Source organism: Trematomus bernacchii, unplaced genomic scaffold, assembly GCF_902827165.1.
Source record: "Trematomus bernacchii unplaced genomic scaffold, fTreBer1.1, whole genome shotgun sequence".
In the NCBI taxonomy this organism is placed as follows: domain Eukaryota; kingdom Metazoa; phylum Chordata; class Actinopteri; order Perciformes; family Nototheniidae; genus Trematomus; species Trematomus bernacchii.
Window position 1 is genome coordinate 836833 of NW_022987609.1, and position 21456 is coordinate 858288.

Below are 21456 nucleotides of genomic sequence, written 5' to 3' on the forward strand. Positions count from 1 at the left end.
AATAATAACACAACACTGGGTTGCTCTCCTTTTAATCTTAATAACACTGGAAGATACTGACAACATAGTGAATGTATTTTCTTAGTGAGCCAATGTCAGATAAAATGTTGTTTTTAGGATTGTGCCGTTGAAGGGTGCATGATTTGATGATGTTTTCTCCAAGCTGCTGGGTGTTATCAAAGGCAAAAGCAGCGGTGCATTAAGCTAAATCTTAAGCCATTTAAAGTTTTTTCTCTAGTCTTGATGGGTATAAGAATGTGCCATGTTACACCAAGTGGATTTCAGTTTAATTTGCATTGGTAATTATATTGTATGCATGTACTTTATGGCTGTGGAGGTGCCTTCAAAAGTATGACAGAATTACCCAGGTGATGTCATTTCACGAGGCCTGCATAATGAACAGTTTTGAAAGATGAGGGCGTTATTTTACGAGGCAGGGAACCGTCTAATTAAAAGATTGAGTTGCATTATGGGAAGTACAGGATCCAGGGTTTGTGGAGCTTGAACCGTACGAGAGAGAAAGTCTAAGAGTATCTCTGCCTCTCCTGCATTTACTTTTGACCCTCTTATAAGGTCCATAACTTTAAAGGACAATACTACCTTTCTGGATTCACACTCTCAAAGAGGAGAAAACAATCAAACATCTGGAATATAAAGCATGTATTGGAAAAGTATATTCACCTCCATTCTGGTTGTGATTATTAAACTAAGATGACTAGACCTTCACCATGTGATACAATTCATCCTTGGGCTAGCAACACAGCTGCCAGATATTAGAGTTCATATCTTTTGTGTGAGATCAGATCGAAATACATCAATGCCATAATAAAGGCAGGTACTTTCCTTGCCCCTCTTTTCATTAAAAGGTGATCTGATGGAAGATGATGAAAGTGAGGCTGTGTAATACCTCCTCTGCTTCCCCCTTTGTTTCTACAGTAGGTGGAAATTGGCCCTTGTGTTTGCAGGCCAGTTCTCATGCTGCACGACTGCTCTCTTCATTAAAAGGGAAGCCGCGTGCTCAAAGCTGCTTCAGATTATTACCATATGTCTGCAAAGCCCAGAGCTGAGCAGCAAACCGGCTCCCATCCTACCCTCTAATTTCTTATCCCAAAATTGGACATGTGGGTCGTTGTGTGTGTGTGTGACAACGTCCCTCCCTTCCCCCGGCCGGTGCAGCACATTCTCACAGTATATCTTCTCCCATTTTAGACGCATAATAGCAGGGCTGGGGAAAATATTATGCATGAGATATAACTGCGTGTTGCTTTAACCCCCTTTTTGCCGATATTAGAGTAGTGGAAACACTTCGTCTCAGATAAGAATCTTATTGCTAGACTCCTTGTAATGGTCATGTTGTGTTTCTCATCTCCAAGAGGCCAATGTGTTCATTGTACCTCCACAGAAATAACTGAGCTCTGTGTTCACAGAGCTGGTGCATTCATAAAAAGGAATAAATCTATCGGGAGACATTAAGGCCGCGCGGGCAGGAGCTAATGAATGCAGAAAAATGTCAGACTTTTACAGTTCGCGCAAAACATAAAGAAAGTCCGCTCTGGGTGTAGGAGGAGGTTTAAAAGAGATCTTTGTGTCACCCAGTCCAAAAGCCATTGGACCAGATTGCCCGTCCCAGCATGCAACTCACCTCTGCATGAATACAACACTTGTCTGATGGTGTGGGCAGAAAGCCCCCCTATCGCCAGGAGATCCTACACAGGACTTTAACATGAGCAGCTCGCGTCACACAAGTTTTGTACGGTTTGAGAAACTTTGCCATGGATAACGTGGAGGCTTCAGAGAAGGCAACAGCAGTGGATACTTGGAGACACCCTGTAGCAGTTGGACGTCTGTAATTTAGGCAGGGATAGCTCTCTTAAATGGATTAGAAGAACATTTGGTGCTTGGCAGCATTTGGTGTGTGGCTTTCATTGGATGATTAGATTTTAAAATCTACAGAATTAACTGGAAGAGACAGAAGTGTGGCCAGCCGGTCACCTGCTATCCACTTAAAACGTGACTGGTAACTCCTGGATGGCAGCGCTAAAGGTTATTCCAGGTTTGGAATCGATAACATGGTCACCTGGAGATGTAATGGATTGTACTTGAGGCGAGTTTGTCTGCTCACTTGGACGGCCTTGAATCAGAGAGAAAGTTCAAAGCAAAGTGTTTCGTGGCTCATAGCCGGATGAGGTCATGGTGCAGGTGGGAATGAACAGAAACATGTTGGCAGAGTTTGACGCTAAGTTGGTTTGGCAAGTTTAACAATATAAAGATGGTTGATTAGATGATGTATTGATTGTTGGCAGAAGTTCAGATGTTATATTTGGCGAGGTCAAAGGCTATGCGATGAGGTCAGATTTAGGGTTAGGGTTTAAACAGATTACATATTAATGATCATATAGCTAGTTAAAGAGCTCATAATGTTCATGTACTGGAAGAAGCGTGGAGCGTATGAGCTGGAGACTCTGCCCCCCTCCCTCACTCAGGGGGGGATAGAGCGCTACTCCTGGTCCTCATCGCTGGACGTCATCCATGATCTGTGTGGTAAGCTGTGAGGATCACCTGACTGAGTGGTGGATTTGTGTTTGTGTGTGTGTTTTTTCTAACAATGATATACAGAAGGCTGGGCAGTGGATTGGTTTGCTTTTGTCAATCTTAGTTTTCTGATTATTTGCAAAGCTTGAGATCCCAATTATTTGACATTTAAAAGCTGTTTGTGGAAGTGATCAACAGATTAAGTACCAACTAAATCAAATGGTGCATATGGTGTTTTAAAATTATACATTTTTGAATTTGGTACACATATCTGCTGTCAACCTCTCCCTTTAGATCTGCCTATAGACAATCAATGGATGTCAGGCTGGAATTTATTTTTCCAATTTCCTTAAATATTTGGACTATGATTAAAATGGGTTGCTTAGCCTCAGCAAAGGATGTAGTATAATTTTAAAGAACCATTAGGGGCCTTGATGGGATAACATGACTAATAAGTGATTGGGTGTACAGTATAGCATGGAATTGTACATTAAGTGTAAGTTGACTTAACCACCAATTTGATCCAAATTGAAATTTCTCATAGGGCTGTGGGATTATGGCAAAAATCATAATCACGATTATTTTGGTCAATAATTGATATCACGATTATTAAAAACGATTATCCATTTACTTTGTAAACATCCATATATTGAAAAAAAAGTGAACAGTATGTTCTTAACAGTTGATTACCCTGAACTTTAAGTATAATTCAACAGAAAAACCAATAAAAAGAAATTACATTTTTTTTTTTTTTTTTTAATAAAAATAATAATCGTTTTATTTCGATTACATTGTTTTCGTAATCGTTGCAAGCCAAAATCGTAATCGAGATTAAAATACGATTAATTGCACAGCCCTAATTTCTCAGCAACTATTGGGTGTACTGCCATGACATTCCATAAATACATTCATGGTCCCTAGACTAGAGGATGAATCCTACCAACTTGTGTGATCACCTGACTGTTTTGGCTTTTAGTCAATTGTCTTGACTTCTAAACTGTATAGATTGCCATGAAATTTGGTAGATATATTCATGTTTCCTTCAATGTATTAATCATTTTAGTGATCCGTTGATTTTTCGTCTTCGTCCAGTACTTTGTTTCCTGCAGTCCCTTGTGCATATTGCTAAATGTTAGCATGCTAACACTGTGCTGTGCCTAAATACAGTGATAGCTGCTAACATGGCTATAAAAGAGTAACAAGCTATACAAAATTGTTCAGTTATACTTCTGATATCATTCATAACATTATTTTTCCATTATTCAGCATACTGTAAAAATGAATAGTGACCTTGCCTATAGTTCAGGCCTGCTGCTCTCAGTCTCATCCTTATATTCCTAACATGTACATGTAACACATATCTGCCATGGATCAGACATTACTTCACGTTGTTATGCAACTTTCCTACAAACAGACGATGTGGTTCACTTGCACTTTGCAGCTAAGGATTCAAGCACCATCATGGAAAGGTTTTTTTAGTTTCCATTGCTCTGTTCTTCCGTTGAGAGCACTCAGTGACCTGGCATGAAGACAGCCTCACATGAGAGGGAAAGAGCGGATGAGACCCGCTGCACGGATGAAATATTTACCACCGAAGGAGTGCATAGCTGAACTGAAATGCTTCCCTGTCTCTTCTCAGTGCTTTTTTTTTGACGTGGCACAGGGGCACTTGCTTTCCGCTGTGCCGCCCGATTTATGCCATTAGTGAAGAGGAAGTGATAACACAGGGCTGGGGAGGAATGTTCTTCATCCTCTCCTCTCTGCCAGCCAGCCTCTCTTGGAAATCCGGTGACTCTCTGGTCAGCTTAGAGCCGGTGCCTGCTGAGGCAGACCGTTTGGCAGAGACCGAGAAGAGGAATGCCACAGAGAGGAACAGCGAGGCTTTGATCCTTACCTTTTCACCATCTCTGTTATTAAGCCCTAAGCTAATATTCTTTACTGAAAACACTTCCTTGCTCTGTTGGACCTTGGAGCTTCTCAGCTGGAAGATCATTTCTCCAAAACACAACAGTCAGTCCTCAGAAACAGTCCCATAACCAAATCTTCTGTCCTATTATAAGAGTCACAATTGCTTTCCCGGTCTTGTGACACCATAAAACTCCACAGAGCTGTAAGATGAAATGTGTCACTGTTTTCTGGTGAAACATGAAAAACAAGGCCACATTTTATATAAAAGTTTGTGGTTCTCTTTCTACTTTCTCTTGTTTGTGCATCAAGAAGTCAATCTGTTACCACTTTTTGAAACGTTCTTAATTTTGCAGCAAGTCATCCGTATAGACAATCAAATATCTTTTACAATATGCATTTTCTAGTACCAGGTTCTCAAATGAGAAGTTTGTTCCTGCTTTTGTCTCAGATATGATAGTTTACTGAATATCTTATGGGTTTTGTACTGTAGTTCAGACAAAATAATGATACATTTGGTGAATTATGGGCTCAACATGAACGGCAGTTATCTTTTTGCTTCAGGTGTCTTCACTTTTCTCAGCTTTTTGGGGAAATGCATCATTTGGGAAGACAGTCTGTCACAACTTAATTGACACAGCCCATAACTCACACAAGGTGTCTTGGGGCTAGGAGTTAAGTGGATGTATGATTTATAGATCTGCCCTATAAGTTACTCCACTGGCAATAGATGTTACGTTTTTATATTTGAAGTATGAATATGAGAAGAAGTTTTTCATATAGGTAGGGTAACGTCCCAAACATCAATGCCTTGATCATTTGACATACTGTTTAAACGCTGATGATGGGAAAATGATTTCTTAAAGGGGCCATATTATGCTCATTTACAGGTTCATATTTATATTTTGTGCCTCTACTACAACTAACAACTTTTTTTAGGTGAAAAAAATCAAAAAAGTTGAATTGTCAGTCTTGAACAAAATAAGGTTGTTTGCTGAGACCTAATTTGGCCGGTCTAAAATATCTCCAGTGTAAAAGCTAACACTGACATTCCTCAGGTCATACTCAGCCACGGTTCCTGTAACTATTTTTTCTCAGAATTTAGCACCAATAAAGCCCATAAAAAGAATAGTCTGACACAAAAGGGCCACACTATTATATAATAATATGCTTGTACTTGACCAATTACTGTATTTTCTAGTTTTAATGCCCTTAACAATTCAAGATATGCAGTAATCCCCTCATGACCCCTCTTAAATATGGGGACAGGGTCTTAAGTTCTACCTTTATGTAACAGTCGTGTAAACTGTATATACGCAGGGTTAGGGTTTCAGAAGCTGTATTCTCTCAATCAAGACTTAAAGGTCCTTATTATGCTGTTATTCATCAATATATTATAGGTCTCGGATATATACAAAACATGTCTCTTAAGTGTTTGGCTCCAAACACCAAACGGATCATTGCAGCATCCCATAATCCCCTCTGTTTCAGCCCTGTTTCAAAAGTGCTGATTCTCTGTCTGTTACTTTAGATGAAAATAAGGAGCCCCTCCCCACGCCCCTCTGAGAGATATTTGGTTAAAAAGAACACAATGGTGCTCTAGGAGGAGATTCAGGTGATAAGGTGGGGGGGTTACCTTGGTTGGTGATTGGCTAATGGTTACACAAACCAACAAATCGTTATGACATCATAAAGTGGCTAAAATCTGATCAGCCCATTTTCAGACAGGTTTTTATATAAATGGATCAGGACAAAAAGAGAGAGAATCTTTGTTCCTGAAACTTTCAGAGTCTCTCTACACAGAGATGTAGAAGAGACATGAATAAGTGGATTTTGTATAATAGGTGTCCTTTAATAATTTCTAAATAAGTGAGCATCAGATATTGTTTACTTTGTCAATTACAAGATGGTTGACTGCTCCTCCACCCTCTCTGGAACAGTTTACACTTGTTGTTCTGTGGCTTTTCAGTTTCATATATGGGGGCCTATGGTTTCTCAGATGTGGTGGAGGAGGGAGAGGAGGTGCAGGGAGGGGGTGGGAGAGTGTGTGATGCACATGTGTGTGATTTAACCACTGTGGGGGTAAAACAACACGGAGCAGGAGGGATGGTTCCTGCCCCCACTGCCACTGAACCCTCGGCATTAAAAACAGCTGCGACCTGCTCCAGTGTAAACGTCTGCTCACTGGCTCGGAGAATCATCCACCTGTACAGGAATACTGTGGGCTATATTCGTTAAAGTAGAGAGACACTGAACACAGCCTTTTTAGGTATTAATATCCACCCAGTATGATTTATGTATGAAATATATAACGGCAGATATACAGTAAATAAGTGGTGTGTCTCACATTAGGTACCAAAAAGCTAGAAATATGTAACTGCAAACTTTTGTGTCAAACTTTTGGCACAAAGGCACAGTGACGACATAATTCTATAAAAGTGTGATTTAAAAAAAAAAAGATGCAGCCAATAAGTTATTTATTAGTTGTTTCACATCTAATTAAAACTATTTATACTCTGCCAAACATGCTGTAAGTGATCTTCAAATGTGCCTGATGTACTGCCATATAACAATAATAATGATATGTATTCATAATTGTTCTGATCTAGTTGCATTTTCTTAGTAAAACACATTTTGGACATATGTGGTAGGATTAATTTATTATTATTAATCTTAAATTAAGATGTACTTTATTAGAATGTTTTCTACAGTAGCTTGTGCATAAGAAAGGCACTATTTTTTTCTGTTGATTTGATTAACTAGACTGTCCAGCCCAAGCTGCCTTACTCCCCTGCAGGGCTTCCTTACTTTCTTGTCTTCTCATACTATATTTATGTATTGTTCCCGTCTGTCTGCCACCTCCTCATGTGATGAGATCAGTTTGCCAAGTTTCCTCCAGCCGGCCTGCCATCTGCTCGTCTCTCAGGAGTCTGTTTTCAGTCTGATCTCCTGGCAGAGAGGTGCATGTTGCATTACATACAGACTGGAGGGGTGCAGGTGCTCTTAAAAACATGTTGTGAAAATAAGGAGAGGAGTTGAAGCCTTAGCAAACAAAAGAAACAAGCTCACCCCCTCACGTCATGTGCCATGATGAGATCTCACCAAATAGAAGGCAGAGCGAAGCATTCTTAACATTCCTCATAAAAAGGTGTGCTGGGATCGGCCTCTCCTCGTCTAAATATGGCCTTCTGGAGAGGATCTAACGGTGCTGGAGGCATGACAAAAGTATGATGGGAAGGATGTGGTGATAAAAGACGTGGTTGACCTGTTGGGGAACTTTATCAGACTGCATCTTGTGTGTACAGATACAAATGCACAGGTGCATCCACTGCTCACTAAGTTTCTGGATATATTCAATAATTGAAACAATGCTTCCTTGTCTTCAGACGACAGCAGGCCTCTCATGTTCTAGTTGGCGACGGTCAGCAGTTGGCTGAAATCACAACTCTTGTTGGCAGGTTTAATCAACTGTAGCTCGCTAATTAAGCTCCATGTGTGGGTTGAAAACTCTTTTCTCCATGGCTGACTTGTTTCACTTTTCCAGCTAAATCAGATCCTTGCAAAAGGGTCTTTAATGACTATCCATGATATCAAATCCACTAAAGCTATAAAAGTAACTTCTCTGTAGAAATGTAAATAGACTGAGGCTAACGCTGCATGACACAGACAAACTGCAAGGTAATCAAATATAAATATTTGTAATAAATAATACAACTTGGACAAAACACATCACATTTGAGGAGACCATGTGAGCTATAGTCTCATCCCTGGCATGCTTTTGTGTTTTACTTAGTGTTTGTATTTATACATATATGTTATTATTCTTGGGACAGTGAGAAATGCCATTTCAGTCTCCCTGTTTGTACCACACACACACACACACACACACACGCACACAGAGAAATAGATCATAGAAATTACCTTTACATTTCCCCCCTTATCTAGCACCAATGTTACAGTAAACAAGGATCTTCCCTTAAAGTGGACCTATCATGCTATTTTTAGGCAATAGCATAGGTCTCAGATATATACAAATATATAAAAAACATGTCTATTGAGTGTTTTGCTCAAAATACCAAATAGATCACCCATTCTAGCCATGCCTCATATACCTCTATTTCACTTCCTGTTTCAAAAGTGCTGATTTTGGGAATAAAGCTTTAAAAAAACTGAACTCATGCGGGACCCGGCAGCTACTGTCTAAACTAAATACTGCGGTGATGAAACGCCATTTCAAGGATTATCAAGGATTGTTTCTGAAACAGTATGGAGCTCAAAGGCTTTCTCTCTTGCCGGTTATACCACAAGGTGAGTTCCTTTTTATTTCCTGCTTCTTCACACACATGCTCTCCAGTACAGGTTAGCTCTGAGTGTTAGCGATGCTAATGTAAACACCGACCATATTACGTCCAAAACAGTCGGGCATTGTTTCTGATAGCAACTTTCTGATAGGCCCGTGGGTGTAAAGCCAGCCTACATTTCCGATATTACGTCATATCGGACGCAAATCTGGATCAGCTCCGTTGTAGCCCCGTTTTTAGAGATTTGGGTACGGAGGAAAAGAGAGAGGGGCGCTGCGTGAGTTCCCCGACACACCGGGGACACACATTTATGTATAAAAGTCATCAAAAAGTGCATTTTGCATGATAGGTCCCCTTTAAAACAAAATGCAAAACCCTGATTAATTTCCAATTCAAAACCACATTCATTCAGCTGCATTATGGTTACAAAACCGGGAAGTAGGGATTCGAAGCTGCAATAAATGTTCAAGTGTTCAACATTTCAAAGTTGCGTGGAGACTTTCAGTTCATCAGAAAGAGTCAGCAAGATCTGAGCAAGTAGGATAGCAGATGGATCTTCAGCAGAGAGTAAAAGGATTTCAGCAACACAAGGGGAGGGTCCGGTAGTGAAGAAACTGTTAAGATTTAAGGGGCTGATGAGAGGCTTGAGTTAAGGACAGAGAACATGGAGTAGATTTGAGGTCATGGCTTTAATATAGGTTTTAAATCAAGTTCAAATGAAGGAAAGTTAAATGTAATGTAATCACGTTCATTTCTGTTGTCACTGCTGGCTTATAGATGACTCTTCAGATTTGTTGTCATGTTGTTGTTACTGTCAGAGAGATGCATTTCTCAAATTCACAATTCTTGCATTTATTTTTGACAAATCCAAAAGGCTTGTGTACAATGTGCCTGCCAAGGATGGTGACAGTGGATTTGACAAATATCAACGAACTGGAACACAAGGCACGGCATGATGTGCTTATACTCTGCAGTTTGAAGTTGTTTCTTTTTAACAATGACATTTGACAATACTTTGATTTTAAAATAAATGTGACAGCCATAATTGCCATCGAGTAGTTTTGTATCCATTGGCAAAATACACAGATTTTAGTATTTATACATTACTTTATTTTTTTGTTAAATAGCGGATGGATCTGATTGAGTTAGTTTTCAAGATGTCAGTCTCTACGTTTTAACAATTTATAATATTTATTATATCAGTAGATCATAATTGTGATCAGCTACATTATCCTAATCAATGCTAGTGGACTTTTTATTAATAGTATGAACCATGGAAATTAACCAGTAAAATAAATAGTCAGTAAAAAACCACAATATTGTCTTCCAAATGATAGTGTGGTAGAAGTATAAAGTACAGTATAGTACCTCACACTCAAGTACAGAACTTGAGTAAATGTACTTTCCACCACTAAACAAGCTTTAGATACCTTTACCTAACTTATGAGCAAACCTCCACTTATTTACACAACCAGCAGATGCACATTAGCATCCATTTGTTTCTGTCCGCTCTGTGAATGCAAGTCGTGTGTGAAGTCACGCTGTGGTGCAGAAGACGTTTTTCCTCTTTGGGAAACACTCCATAAAGCTGGAGGCTCCTCTGCAGCCGGCTGTTTGAACCCCTGAGGGAGCCGTTAGCCGTTAGCTGGAGGCCCGCGGGCCACAGTCCGAGCGGAGAGCGCATCTCGGCGAGCTCCCAGCACAGCGCAGAGTTTCTTTTCTCTTTTCCCTGAAACTGGTGGAAGTTTGACAAAACACACTCTGCCTCCATGGAATTTTTAAAAGGTGTTCAAAAAGGCTCTTTAGTGTCGGCCGGTTGGACCTCCACTTTGAGAATCAGAATCAGAATACCTTTATTAGTCCCACAGAGGGGAATGTACGTTGTTACAGCAGAAAAGAGCCAAAGACAGCTTAATGTTACCTAAGAAGCATGCATACAAAAGTATTAAAGTTATATATATATATATATTGCACATAGTTGGTTGGTATTTAACAACAAGGGGTGTTATAGTCTGTGTTGTGGTGTGTGTGTGTGTGTGTGTGTGTGTGTGTGTGTGGGGATCTACTAGACTCTAACAGCTCAACGACTGTTGGGTTGGTTGGCGTGAAGTTTGGTACAGACGTTCATGTTCCACAGAGGATGAACCAAACAGACTTAGGTGAACTCCTGACATTTCTTATAGCGCTATAGGCAAGGCCTAGCTTTCACTTATTCTGTGAAAATGAATGGATCATCAGAAGGGGTATCAGGAGAAGAACATGTTGGTTTAGGCGAGGGATCATGTCTGGGTATGTCATGCAAGAGGCACGACATGACGAGGGTTACAAAGTCGGCCGCAAAGTAAAATGCTTTTTTTTTTTTTTCATATAGTGGATTCAAAGGTTTTTTTGTAATAAGCACAAACGAAACGGTGTAGTTGTTGGATATGCAAATCTTAATTCCTTGGCCCTGTCCACAGTGCAATGCAAAATATATACTTAAGAGAAACAGGAAGTGACATTGCAATAAAAATAGTGTGAGAAATACAATTGTTCAGGAATAAGTAAGCTATGATCGAATTTGTTAAAATCCGGTGTGAATTTGACAAAAGTAGTGACATTTCACCCCGTTTACACGCTAAAGTAATGTGGTAAACACCTGCTTAACATCAGCATTTTAACATTGTCACTGTGAGCATGTTAGCCTGTTAGCTCAAAGCAGCGCTGTACCTCTACAGTGACTGACTGTAGAGTCTTGTTTTACTCTCATTGAGTTCCCAGTGGGGAATCCATGCGCTCTGTGGTATGCACCAATTACAGTGTTTTTCCCTCTTCCACACACACACACCCTTGACCTGTGTGTGTATCTGTAGCCAAGTGGATGACTCAAGGTGACTTGTTTCCGTGCCCCAGCCCAGAGAAAGCCCTCGGCTGTTTTACCATTTCTGTCACGATGACAAATTATTGTTTGAAGTTGGCCTTAAAGTCCAGCCACTAAATGACTTCATTTTCGAGCAGCAGCAGCAGCCCGTCTCTATTACGGAGGATTTAGTAATGATATATCACCTCTGGCTTGTCCATATAGGGAGATGTGACACTACAATGAGCAGGTTATCTGAGATGGCTGTGAAGGGTTTTCCTGTCATTCCCAGCAACAAGAGACTTTTCTCAACAAGAAGTTTTACCGCATATCCCAACCCCCCCCCCTCGCTCTTACTTTCTCCCTCCTACATGTGTCTTCTCTGTTTTTCTCATTAGCCAGACAGATAAATATCGCTGCTCTGTTATGCTGTCTTTATCGTGTGTGTACATGTAGACGTAAACACTGCCTTTTATCATCTCCTCAATGCAGCGTTGGCCAACTACTCAAGTCGATTTTAGGAGTTTATTTGACAATCTTGATTTGTTTTGTGGAAAGCAGCGAGCTTCCCCGCAATGAGTGCACTTTTGTCCAGAAGCCTTCCCTGAAACCTTCCTTCCTCTGATCTCTGCACAACAACACACCCCACCCTCTTCCCTCAATCATCATTGTAGAAATAATGTTGATATCTTGATGTGATTGAGACAAATAGCTAGCTGTAATGTTTGTGCTGAAATGACACCTTGAAATACAAATGAAACAGGACAACATTTTGAGAAATATGCTTATTCCTCCCAGGGTTTTGTATGCTAAATCTTAAATTGAGCACATCAGATACATTATGTAATACTGGCAAAAGACAAAGGAACATTGATAAACAAAAACAAAAAGACTACTGTAGTGGTTTTTGAGCCTGCCATTAAAAAAAAAAAATCTAGAAAACCACTACTGTATCATAACCAATGGCACTAATTCTGCACAACAACATATCTCGTCGTTCTAGTGTCTTAAAAGGAGGATACAATTTATAATATAAATAGGCCCTATTATGCTAACTTTCATATATATATGTTGTTTCTGTATTGTGAAATGTGTCCATGCTTTAAAGTTCAAAAAGCTCTTTACTTTTCTCATACTGCCTGTGCTCTATTTTCACCCTCTGTCTGAAACCAGAGCCCAGTCTGCTCTGATTGGTTAGCTGGCCAGCTCTGTTGTGATTGGTCAACCACTTAGAGATGTCCCGCCCCTTAGCCTATCACTTACAATGTGTTGGAGCGCTAGCTAGGGCTGTGCAATTAATCGTATATTAATCTCGATTACGATTTTGGCTTGCAACGATTACGAAAACAACGTAATCGAAATAAAACGATTATTATTTTTATTTAAAAAAATAAAATAAAATGTAATTTATTTATTTTTATTTTTTTATTGGTTTTTCAGTTGAATTATACTTAAAGTTCAGGGTAATCAACTGTTCAAAACATTTTTTTCAATAAATGGATGTTTTCAAAGTAAATGGATAATCGTTTGTAATAATCGTGATATCAATTATTGACCAAAATAATCGTAATTATGATTTTTGCCATAATCGCACAGCCCTAGCGCTAGCCAATATAAGCGCCAGTGTTACATAATAATGTCATCGTGTTACAGGAAGTAAACAAAGGAGGGGGGGGGGGGGACTTAGGGATTTTAGCCTTTGCAGACCATTTACATGCACTCAAACCTATATAACACACTGCAGGAAAGGGAAAACCCCAAAGCATAAAAGGACCCCTTTTAATATCAGAATGCCCTTGAAAGAGCTTTTAATGAAGAGCTTATTTGGACTGTGGTCTCCATTACTGTGTGAGAGTGTTTTGAGTGTCTCATAGTCACACTCTCACTCCGTGCTTATATAAACACTGGCAGTGACTTCAGTCTTCGTGTCTACAATGTGTTTTTACAGCTTTACCAAGAAAGGTGTGTTAATGGACGTGGAGCTGGCTGGGGGGGCTGGTTTGGTGTCTAAGTGATAAATAAAGACTGACCTGTGTGTTCTGTTTCAGATGACAAGCCCGTCCAGGAGGAGGACTGGGTGGTGTGCCAGCACCCCGAGTGTCACGAGCGCCGGAGGGCCTCCAAGGTAAGACCTTTAAACCCTAAACCCCACCAGGTCAACTAAAAAAAGGACCGTGATGTCAGAGCAGCAGTCAGCAGGTTGATCTTCAGAGTGCCGTAATGTCTGGAGATGAAAGTGTAATCATATTCAGCTCACTTAAAGTCTCAGTAAGAGGAATAGCTTCGCATTCGTGGGAAAAATACATTTACTTGCAGAGAAATAGATGAGAAGACTGCTCTCGTGACTGAATGTTCATTATTAAGCTAGCAGCATATTAGCTTAGTTTAGCTTGGCATCGACTGTAAGCAGGTAAAAACAGCCAGTCTGCGTCTGTCCAAAGGAATCAATTATCAGCCCTAAAAACCCACTATTAACACGTTATATCTTGTTTGTTTAATTCTTACAAAAACTTAATCTAAAGCCTTCGCTATATGTGGCCTTTTCCACATTTCCCCCACTGTTTATGCTAAACTAAGCTAATCCACAGCTTGATGTAGCCTTTTATTGGACAGACAGATACAAGTTGAACGATTTTGTCATTTAACTTGCAAACTACTAGCTTTTTTTTGTGCCAAATAAACAAACTCACATATACACAAACTATTGAACTATGACAATTGTGATGGCTTGGTTTATGTTAGCCATTTTATGCCTCTTTTTGTTTTAGAGAGTGGACAGTATAAAACGAGGGTACAGAAATAATGATGGGTAATGACAAGGGTCTTTGGCTGGACTGGAACGATCGTTGCACATTGTGATTAGAGACTGTTTTCCCTTGTTTCAATAAAAGTTCTTGAATCAAACAAGTGGCAACAACATGTAGTGTCAATAGGAATTATCTATAGTCGGGGGGTGAGAGAGGAAATAGTGAAGCTCTAAGGTCCGAGAGGATGTCTGGTGCTTAAATCAGTTAACAAAACAACGCCTTTGCCACGAACACTGCCGTGTGGTTCCTGTTTCCCACCAACTGGCAATGTTAGTTCCTTGTAACCATGACCATAATCATTCCCTAATCTGAACCAAGCAGTCCTTACTGTAACCATGATGACAAACATCCTCTTACCTTTTACCAAGTAGTCATTTGAACCCAAACCATGATCTATCCTTACCCTGTCCAAGTCGTTTTTGTGCTTAAAAGTGACCAAGCTTTAACCTGAAAATGCTTATTTTTTTTTTAAAGACATGGATTTGTTATGGTTTCGGGAAGTTCTGACAAATGATGTGGTTCTACCAATAAAGACGTCAGAAGACAATTACAATCATCGTAGTGATTTACAGGACTTGATGTTGGCCATCCTCAAACCTGTAAGCCAACAGATCAACTCAAGGTGTTTTTTTTATTGTCTTTTGAACAGAAACTAAAAATGAAACGGCTTTAAAATGAATGACGCACACCCTGACCTGGTCCCCATAAGTCTTCCAGGGCCTCCTAATCTCTTGACCCCTTCTCGGATTTACCCAGAAGTTATTGCATCTCTCTTGGGTTGTGTTGCAAGTTGGAGCACAGCGGCGAAGCTACTTTTTTCGTCTTTTAGGTGTTCAAATGGGCGTGAGTGTCAGGGCTCTGTGTCTGCCCACTAGACTGTGAAATTAATTATTCCTTTGAAGCCATTGGTTTCTGAAAATGGGTGTCTGGCCAGAAGAAAACCCCGACAGAGTGTCTGGTCCCTCTGACGACCTCTGGGCTGTTTTGGTTTGTCGCCTACCTGCCAGTCGAGCTGGGCATTAGTCGGGCATGATGTCCCCTCCTGTCCTCTTAGTGGAAACAATGGGAAGGGAAAATGACAGAGGGAAAGTGCATCCAGACAGCACGCGGAGAGAGGAGACTGGTATATATAGTTCTCCTCCATGGTAACTGAGAATAATAAAGTACGGAGGAAGAGAGAGCCGAAGAGCTTAACCTGAACTACCCTTTCCTTACTCCGCACATTATTGAGTCTCCCAACCCAACTTTTTCATGAAAGCGTGACAAGCTCCATACTTTAAAAAAAGATTTGTTTACACACTGGAAAAAATGCTGCTCCAAAAACAAGTTAAACAATAATGAAAACAAGCCGTTTTCACTTGAAACAAGTACTGCCAATAGACCAAGGGAAAATTAGCTTGGTAAGATTCCTTGAAATAAGAGGGGATATTTAGATAAATCAGATCTTGTAATTAGCTGGGAGAACTAATTTTGAACTATATTTGACCAGAATCAGGAAATGTTGTGTGACAATATAAGCCACAAACGCTCAAAAGTTTTCTAATTTCTGATGTTAGTTGGTGATTTTCTAATAAATATGTAAAGAAATGTGTGTTTCATCTGAGATACAAATCAAAATAAGATTTTTTGACTTAACAAGATGATGCATTGTCTAAAAACAAGACCCAATATCTCACTGCCGTGTTACTTCTGAAGTTATTATGTCTTATATCCGGTGTAAAGACATATTCTTCTGACTAGATGTTAGACAAATATACTTGGCAAGATTTCGAGTTTTTGTAGTGGCAGAGTTTTTAATGAGGCAGAAGCTTAGTTCACATGCTGTATTATTAAAGTATGTGTATTCTTTTGTGTTGTATACAGCCTGCTGTGGCACAGGGGGGAATCAGTGCGGGACAAAGCATGTCTGACGCCACCTGTCTCCTGGGTCAGGGTCAGGGTCGGAGGTATTATGTAAGGAGATTAGGGAAAGACAGACAGAAAAGGAGGGGGATAGGTTAACAGACACAGGGTGGGATAAAAGTATTTTTGAACTATTAACAAAATAACACTTTCAACTAAGGTAATTTAACCTGAGTTCATTGTATTTTTGTTTATGTAAGTCAGAGGGCAACAAAACAAGCTCTAAAGTTGGTATCAGCTCATATTTGTCTATTTAAACACCCAACAGATGAAGATTAAGAAAAGATCATTCATTTGGATTTTGTTTATGGCCACCTTATCAGTCTGCAATGTTCAAAACAACAGATAAAGCCAGAAATCTAGGTGTAGTCATGGACTCTGACCTGAGTTTCAACAGTCACATTAAAACAGTTACTAAATCAGCCTACTATCACCTAAAGAACATATCTAGGATTAAAAGACTAATGTCACAGCAGGATTTGGAAAAACTTGTCCATGCTTTTATCTTCAGTAGACTGGACTACTGTAATGGTGTCTTTACAGGCCTCACTAAAAAATCTATTAGAAAGCTGCAGCTAATTCAGAACGCCGCTGCTCGAGTCCTCACTAACACTAAGAAAGTGGATCACATCACTCCTGTTCTGAAGTCCTTACACTGGCTTCCTGTGTGTCAAAGAATAGATTTCAAAATATTGTTGCTGGTTTATAAAGCTTTGAATGGTTTAGGCCCAAAATACATGTCTGACCTCCTGCTAAATTATGAACCATCCAGAACTCTCAGGTCTTCAGTGACTGGTCAGCTTTCTGTCCCCAGAGTCAGAACTAAACATGGAGAAGCAGCATTCAGTTATTATGCTCCGAATATCTGGAACAAACTCCCAGAAACCTGCAGGTCCGCTGCAACTCTTACTACTTTTAAATCCAGGCTGAAGACTTTTCTTTTTGCCGCTGCTTTTAATTGAACTATTCACATCTTAAACTGCACTGTAACTTTTAACTTTTATCCATGTATTTTTTCTTTTAATGTTTATTTTATTATCTTTCCTTTTTAATGACTGATTTTAAATGCCATTTTTAAAATGTCTTCCATTTTTGTAAAGCACTTTGAATTACCTTGTGTTGAAAGGTGCTATATAAATAAACTTGCCTTGCCTTGCCTTGCCTTGCCTTATCAGAATCAGATTGACCTTTATTAGTACCACAGAGGGGAAATGTAAGTTGTTACAACAGAAAAAGAGCCAAAGACAACTTAATGTTACGTAGAAGCATGCATAAAAAAGCATTAACCCTCCTATTGTCTTCGTTTCCCCCCCCCCCTTACTTTGGTGTTCGCGGTCAGATTTGACCGGTCCTGTTTTAACTGCTATTACATTAACACAAAAACCATTAATCATCACCACATTTCATTTAACACCCTTTCAAACTGTAAATATTGTATCAGACTACTGGTATACATGAAGAACTGCAGTATATATACAAAGAATAGACACTGAACATGTATTGAGTGAGCCAGGTGTGATCCATGTGGGGGGATGGGCACATAAGGGGGGGGAAAAAAAACTGTGTGTGTGTGTGTGTGTGTGTGTGTGTGTGTGTGTGTGTGTGTGTGTGTGTGTGTGTGTGTGTGTGTGTGTGTGTGTGTGTGTGTGTGTGTGTGTGTGTGTGTGTGTGTGTGTGTGTGTGTGTGTGTGTGTGTGTGTGTGTGTGTGTGTGTGTGTGTGTGTGTGTGTGTGTGTGTGTGTGTGTCTTTTTCTTTATGGCGGTCTTGTTTGACCGGGAACACCATGGGTGTTACAAAGTTGACTAAATCATCCAAAATCCAATGAAAGTGGTGATCAGCAATTGTATATGTTCAAATGTCTACTGTGAAGGATATCATAAAGCCTTAATGCAATCGAATGTAAAACAAAAAAGTTATGATTGATGAAAGTAGTAAATCGGTCAGATTTGACCCGAAGACAACAGGAGGGTTAAAGAGAGAAAAAAAGTTATAATATAATAAAAAATACACTTTTGTCCAGTATTCCCTGTTGTTGTAGCTGAGTGCTCCACTGTGTTCACCAGCTGGTATATATTTCTGCGGGTTGATGCTGAGCAGGTTTCTCTGGCCTGCCTCAGCGGAAAAACACTGATAACAGTAAATCCAAACATTAAAACAACACTCAGATGAAAACAAAAAGCTGAACTTAGGAAACAAAATCTGATGAATTCAGACAGTCATACCTTGGTCATGATTTATTTGGCTGGAGGAAATCATGAAAGTCGTGGAAAATATTCTGTGTTTAGATGAATCAGTCGGCTGTCAGAGCTCCAATTATTGCATCATTATTTCAATTTTCAACACTTACTCGTTATAGCATGACCCCGCAATGATCGTATCTCTCCTAGTGAAGGTGGGATATCCCATAATGTCACAATTCAAAATGTTCTGGTGATTTTTTAGTACTTCGAGGTGTGAAGTAAGAGCAGTTGGAAGGTGAGTCATGTTAGTTTCCGCACAATAAAATCAAATTTATTGTGCGGTGTGTTTCTGACACCATATTTTTCGAATAACTCAATCTTATGGCTGCTGTTGCCCAACACTTATACAAGCATTGCCTGTAACACGCCTGAAACAGCAGGGGGCGATGTCATGGCATTGATTTGATCTTCCTGTTTCTCTTCCTTGCAGAGCTCACTCTCTTTGCATTTGCTGCACAAGTAGTGAGGCACATTTCTAGGAAAAACTGGAACATAAATATAACTTTTGCCTACGCCACCCACTTAATTTGATTTAAAAAGGCATTTTTACTCAGAAAAAGAGAAATCATGACGATTTTATATATCTCTTCAAGAGTTTATATCGTTATAAAATACTACGAATAGTCTCTTTGATATGCTGGCGGCTTGGCAGCAGACAATGACAGAAAGACAGCGTAAGGATCTCAGACTTCATTGTATTTAAACCGTTTTATTCCCAGCTTCTGGCAGGGCTGCGTCTCTTTGACTCAAAGCATGACTGGCTTAAACTCCATGAGTTCACCTGCACCATAAGTCACTGAAATCACACCAGGTGTCATATCTGTGCTGGAGCTCAATGCCGTCACCACATCACACAAGAGCTCTCCAAAGGTTACTGAAAGGCCTTTGGATGGCCCGACACATGTGTTTCCAACAGGGCTTACTGGATGCTTTTGCTGTGGGTTTTTAAAAGTCACTAGGATTTCAAATCAACCTGCAGGTGTCCAACTGGAAGATGAGGTTCAATCAATCAGGACTTGGCCGAGCTGGTGGGATTCATTTCAGATTACGCTGGTTAGCGCTCAGTGCTAGTCTGAGCTTGCTCCCTGGATCTAGACTCCAGAGAAGAGCTTATTATCCCTGATCGCTTCACCCCCCCCCTCTTCTCTCCCTCTTTGCTTCACCCTCCCTCCCTCCCTCCCTCGCTCGGCTTTGAAAAGACAGGACCAGACAAGACAAACAGAAAGGAGTGGGTCGCTTTGACAACGCGCCCCTCCCTGCCCAAACAGCTGGAGGTGCAGCGATGATGTGAAGAGAGTTGTGGTTTGGCAGAAAAACAAAAGGATGAGAAGTTTCAGTTCTGCCCCCACTTTCTCTCTGCTTTCTACACATTTTCAATCAAAAAACTGGAATAGAAATGGCAGCAGTTTTAAGATATAGAAAAATCACTGCATGGGAAAAATGTTTTTATGCTTTTACGAGGTGGAAAAGTTGAATGAAGCATAGGACTTATTGTCAATTGCCACTCAAGCTTTTGCTCTGTTAAAAGACACAGAAGAACGACAGACAAAAACACTAAACCTTTGACTGATCTTTAGGACTGTTTCCACCCATCCCTTTTCCACTGCTTATCTGGAGATTGGTCGTGGAGGGAAGCAGTTCAAACATAGGGCCCCCAACGTCCCTTTCCCTGGCCACATCAACCACCTCTAATTGGCTACCAAGGCGCTCCCAGGCTAGCTTGGAAATTAAATCCCTCCACCTGGTCCTGGGTTTGCCCTCAGTCTCCTCACAGCTTGACGCGACTGGAACATCTCTACAGGGAGTCGGCCAGGTGGCATCCTTACCAGGTGCCCGGACCATCTCAACTGACACCTTTCTCACCTTATCCCAAAGGGAGATGCCAGCCTACCTCCAGAGAAAACCAATTTTGGCCGCTTGTATTCCCAATCTGGTTCTTACAGTCATGACCCAATGCTTCACGACCAATGGTGAGGGTGGGAACAAAGATGGACTGGTAGACTGAGAGCTTTGCATCATGGCTTGGCTTTCTCTTCATCACAATGGTGCAAGAAAGCCACTGCAGTACCGCTGTAAACATCCTCAAAATAATACATGAAACACACAAAAGTTGTCTTTTTCAGTCCTTCTTTTTTTCCCGTCGATATTCAATCAGCAGTCTTTCAATTACGTCATCTCGTCGTCTCTGAAAATCTGTTCAAGTTTGCACTGCACTCTGATGGAAACCTGGCTTGTGTGTCTCATGCTGTCACATGCTCCCGACTCTCTCCACCATTGTGTTTCTGTTGGCTTCCTTCTCTCCCTTTTTCTTCACCTCTATTGTCTCATTCAGGCTCTGATTATGAGTAATCCTTTGGTTAAGCTTACAAGGAAGTCATATATTAGTCATACAAGCACGAATGAGATGAAGTGATACACATCCCACAGAATCACCTTATTACTCGCGGTTGAATCATTTAACCTTTAGCTCTGCACTTGTTTACCAGCTGTGGAATGAAATGTTTTTTTTTTTAAATGTCTTCTCCTACAAATGCAGACACCAACTTTTCTCACTTGACCTTGCTTTCCTTTCCCACTGACCTGCTTGGCTGAAACTCTCACCTAACTGACACTGACAGGGAGCTGCTAAGGCTGCTAAGTAAACACTCACATTGGGCTCAATGCCCACTTTCTGGATGTGTCAAGGAGCTGAAGGGTGCAAGGTATTAGGTGGTATTTCCTGGAAGACATGGATTCAAGTGTGGGTGTATTGCAGTTACACTCACACCCTCCCACTCATCTGATTGTAATCCATCCTTCAGCCTGCAGGGATTCCTGTCTCCTGCAAGGTGAGAGCAGTCAGTCACTCAGCATGGTATTGACCGTTTAAAACCGCTTCATGCTTCCTCTTAGTTTCCTCATCCTTCCTGGGGTGCTTTTGAAGAGCATG

The 21456-nt window shown here is 40.5% G+C and overlaps 1 protein-coding gene across 1 annotated transcript in view; it reads left to right on the plus strand.

Moving 5' to 3' along the window:
- The window catches only part of plekhg5b (pleckstrin homology domain containing, family G (with RhoGef domain) member 5b), an 80150-nt gene that overhangs the window by 7498 nt on the left and 51196 nt on the right, over positions 1-21456 (plus strand). Inside the window, 1 exon segment of the mRNA XM_034131896.1 lies at positions 13626-13702. Within this exon segment, the coding sequence (XP_033987787.1) occupies positions 13626-13702 (77 nt within the window).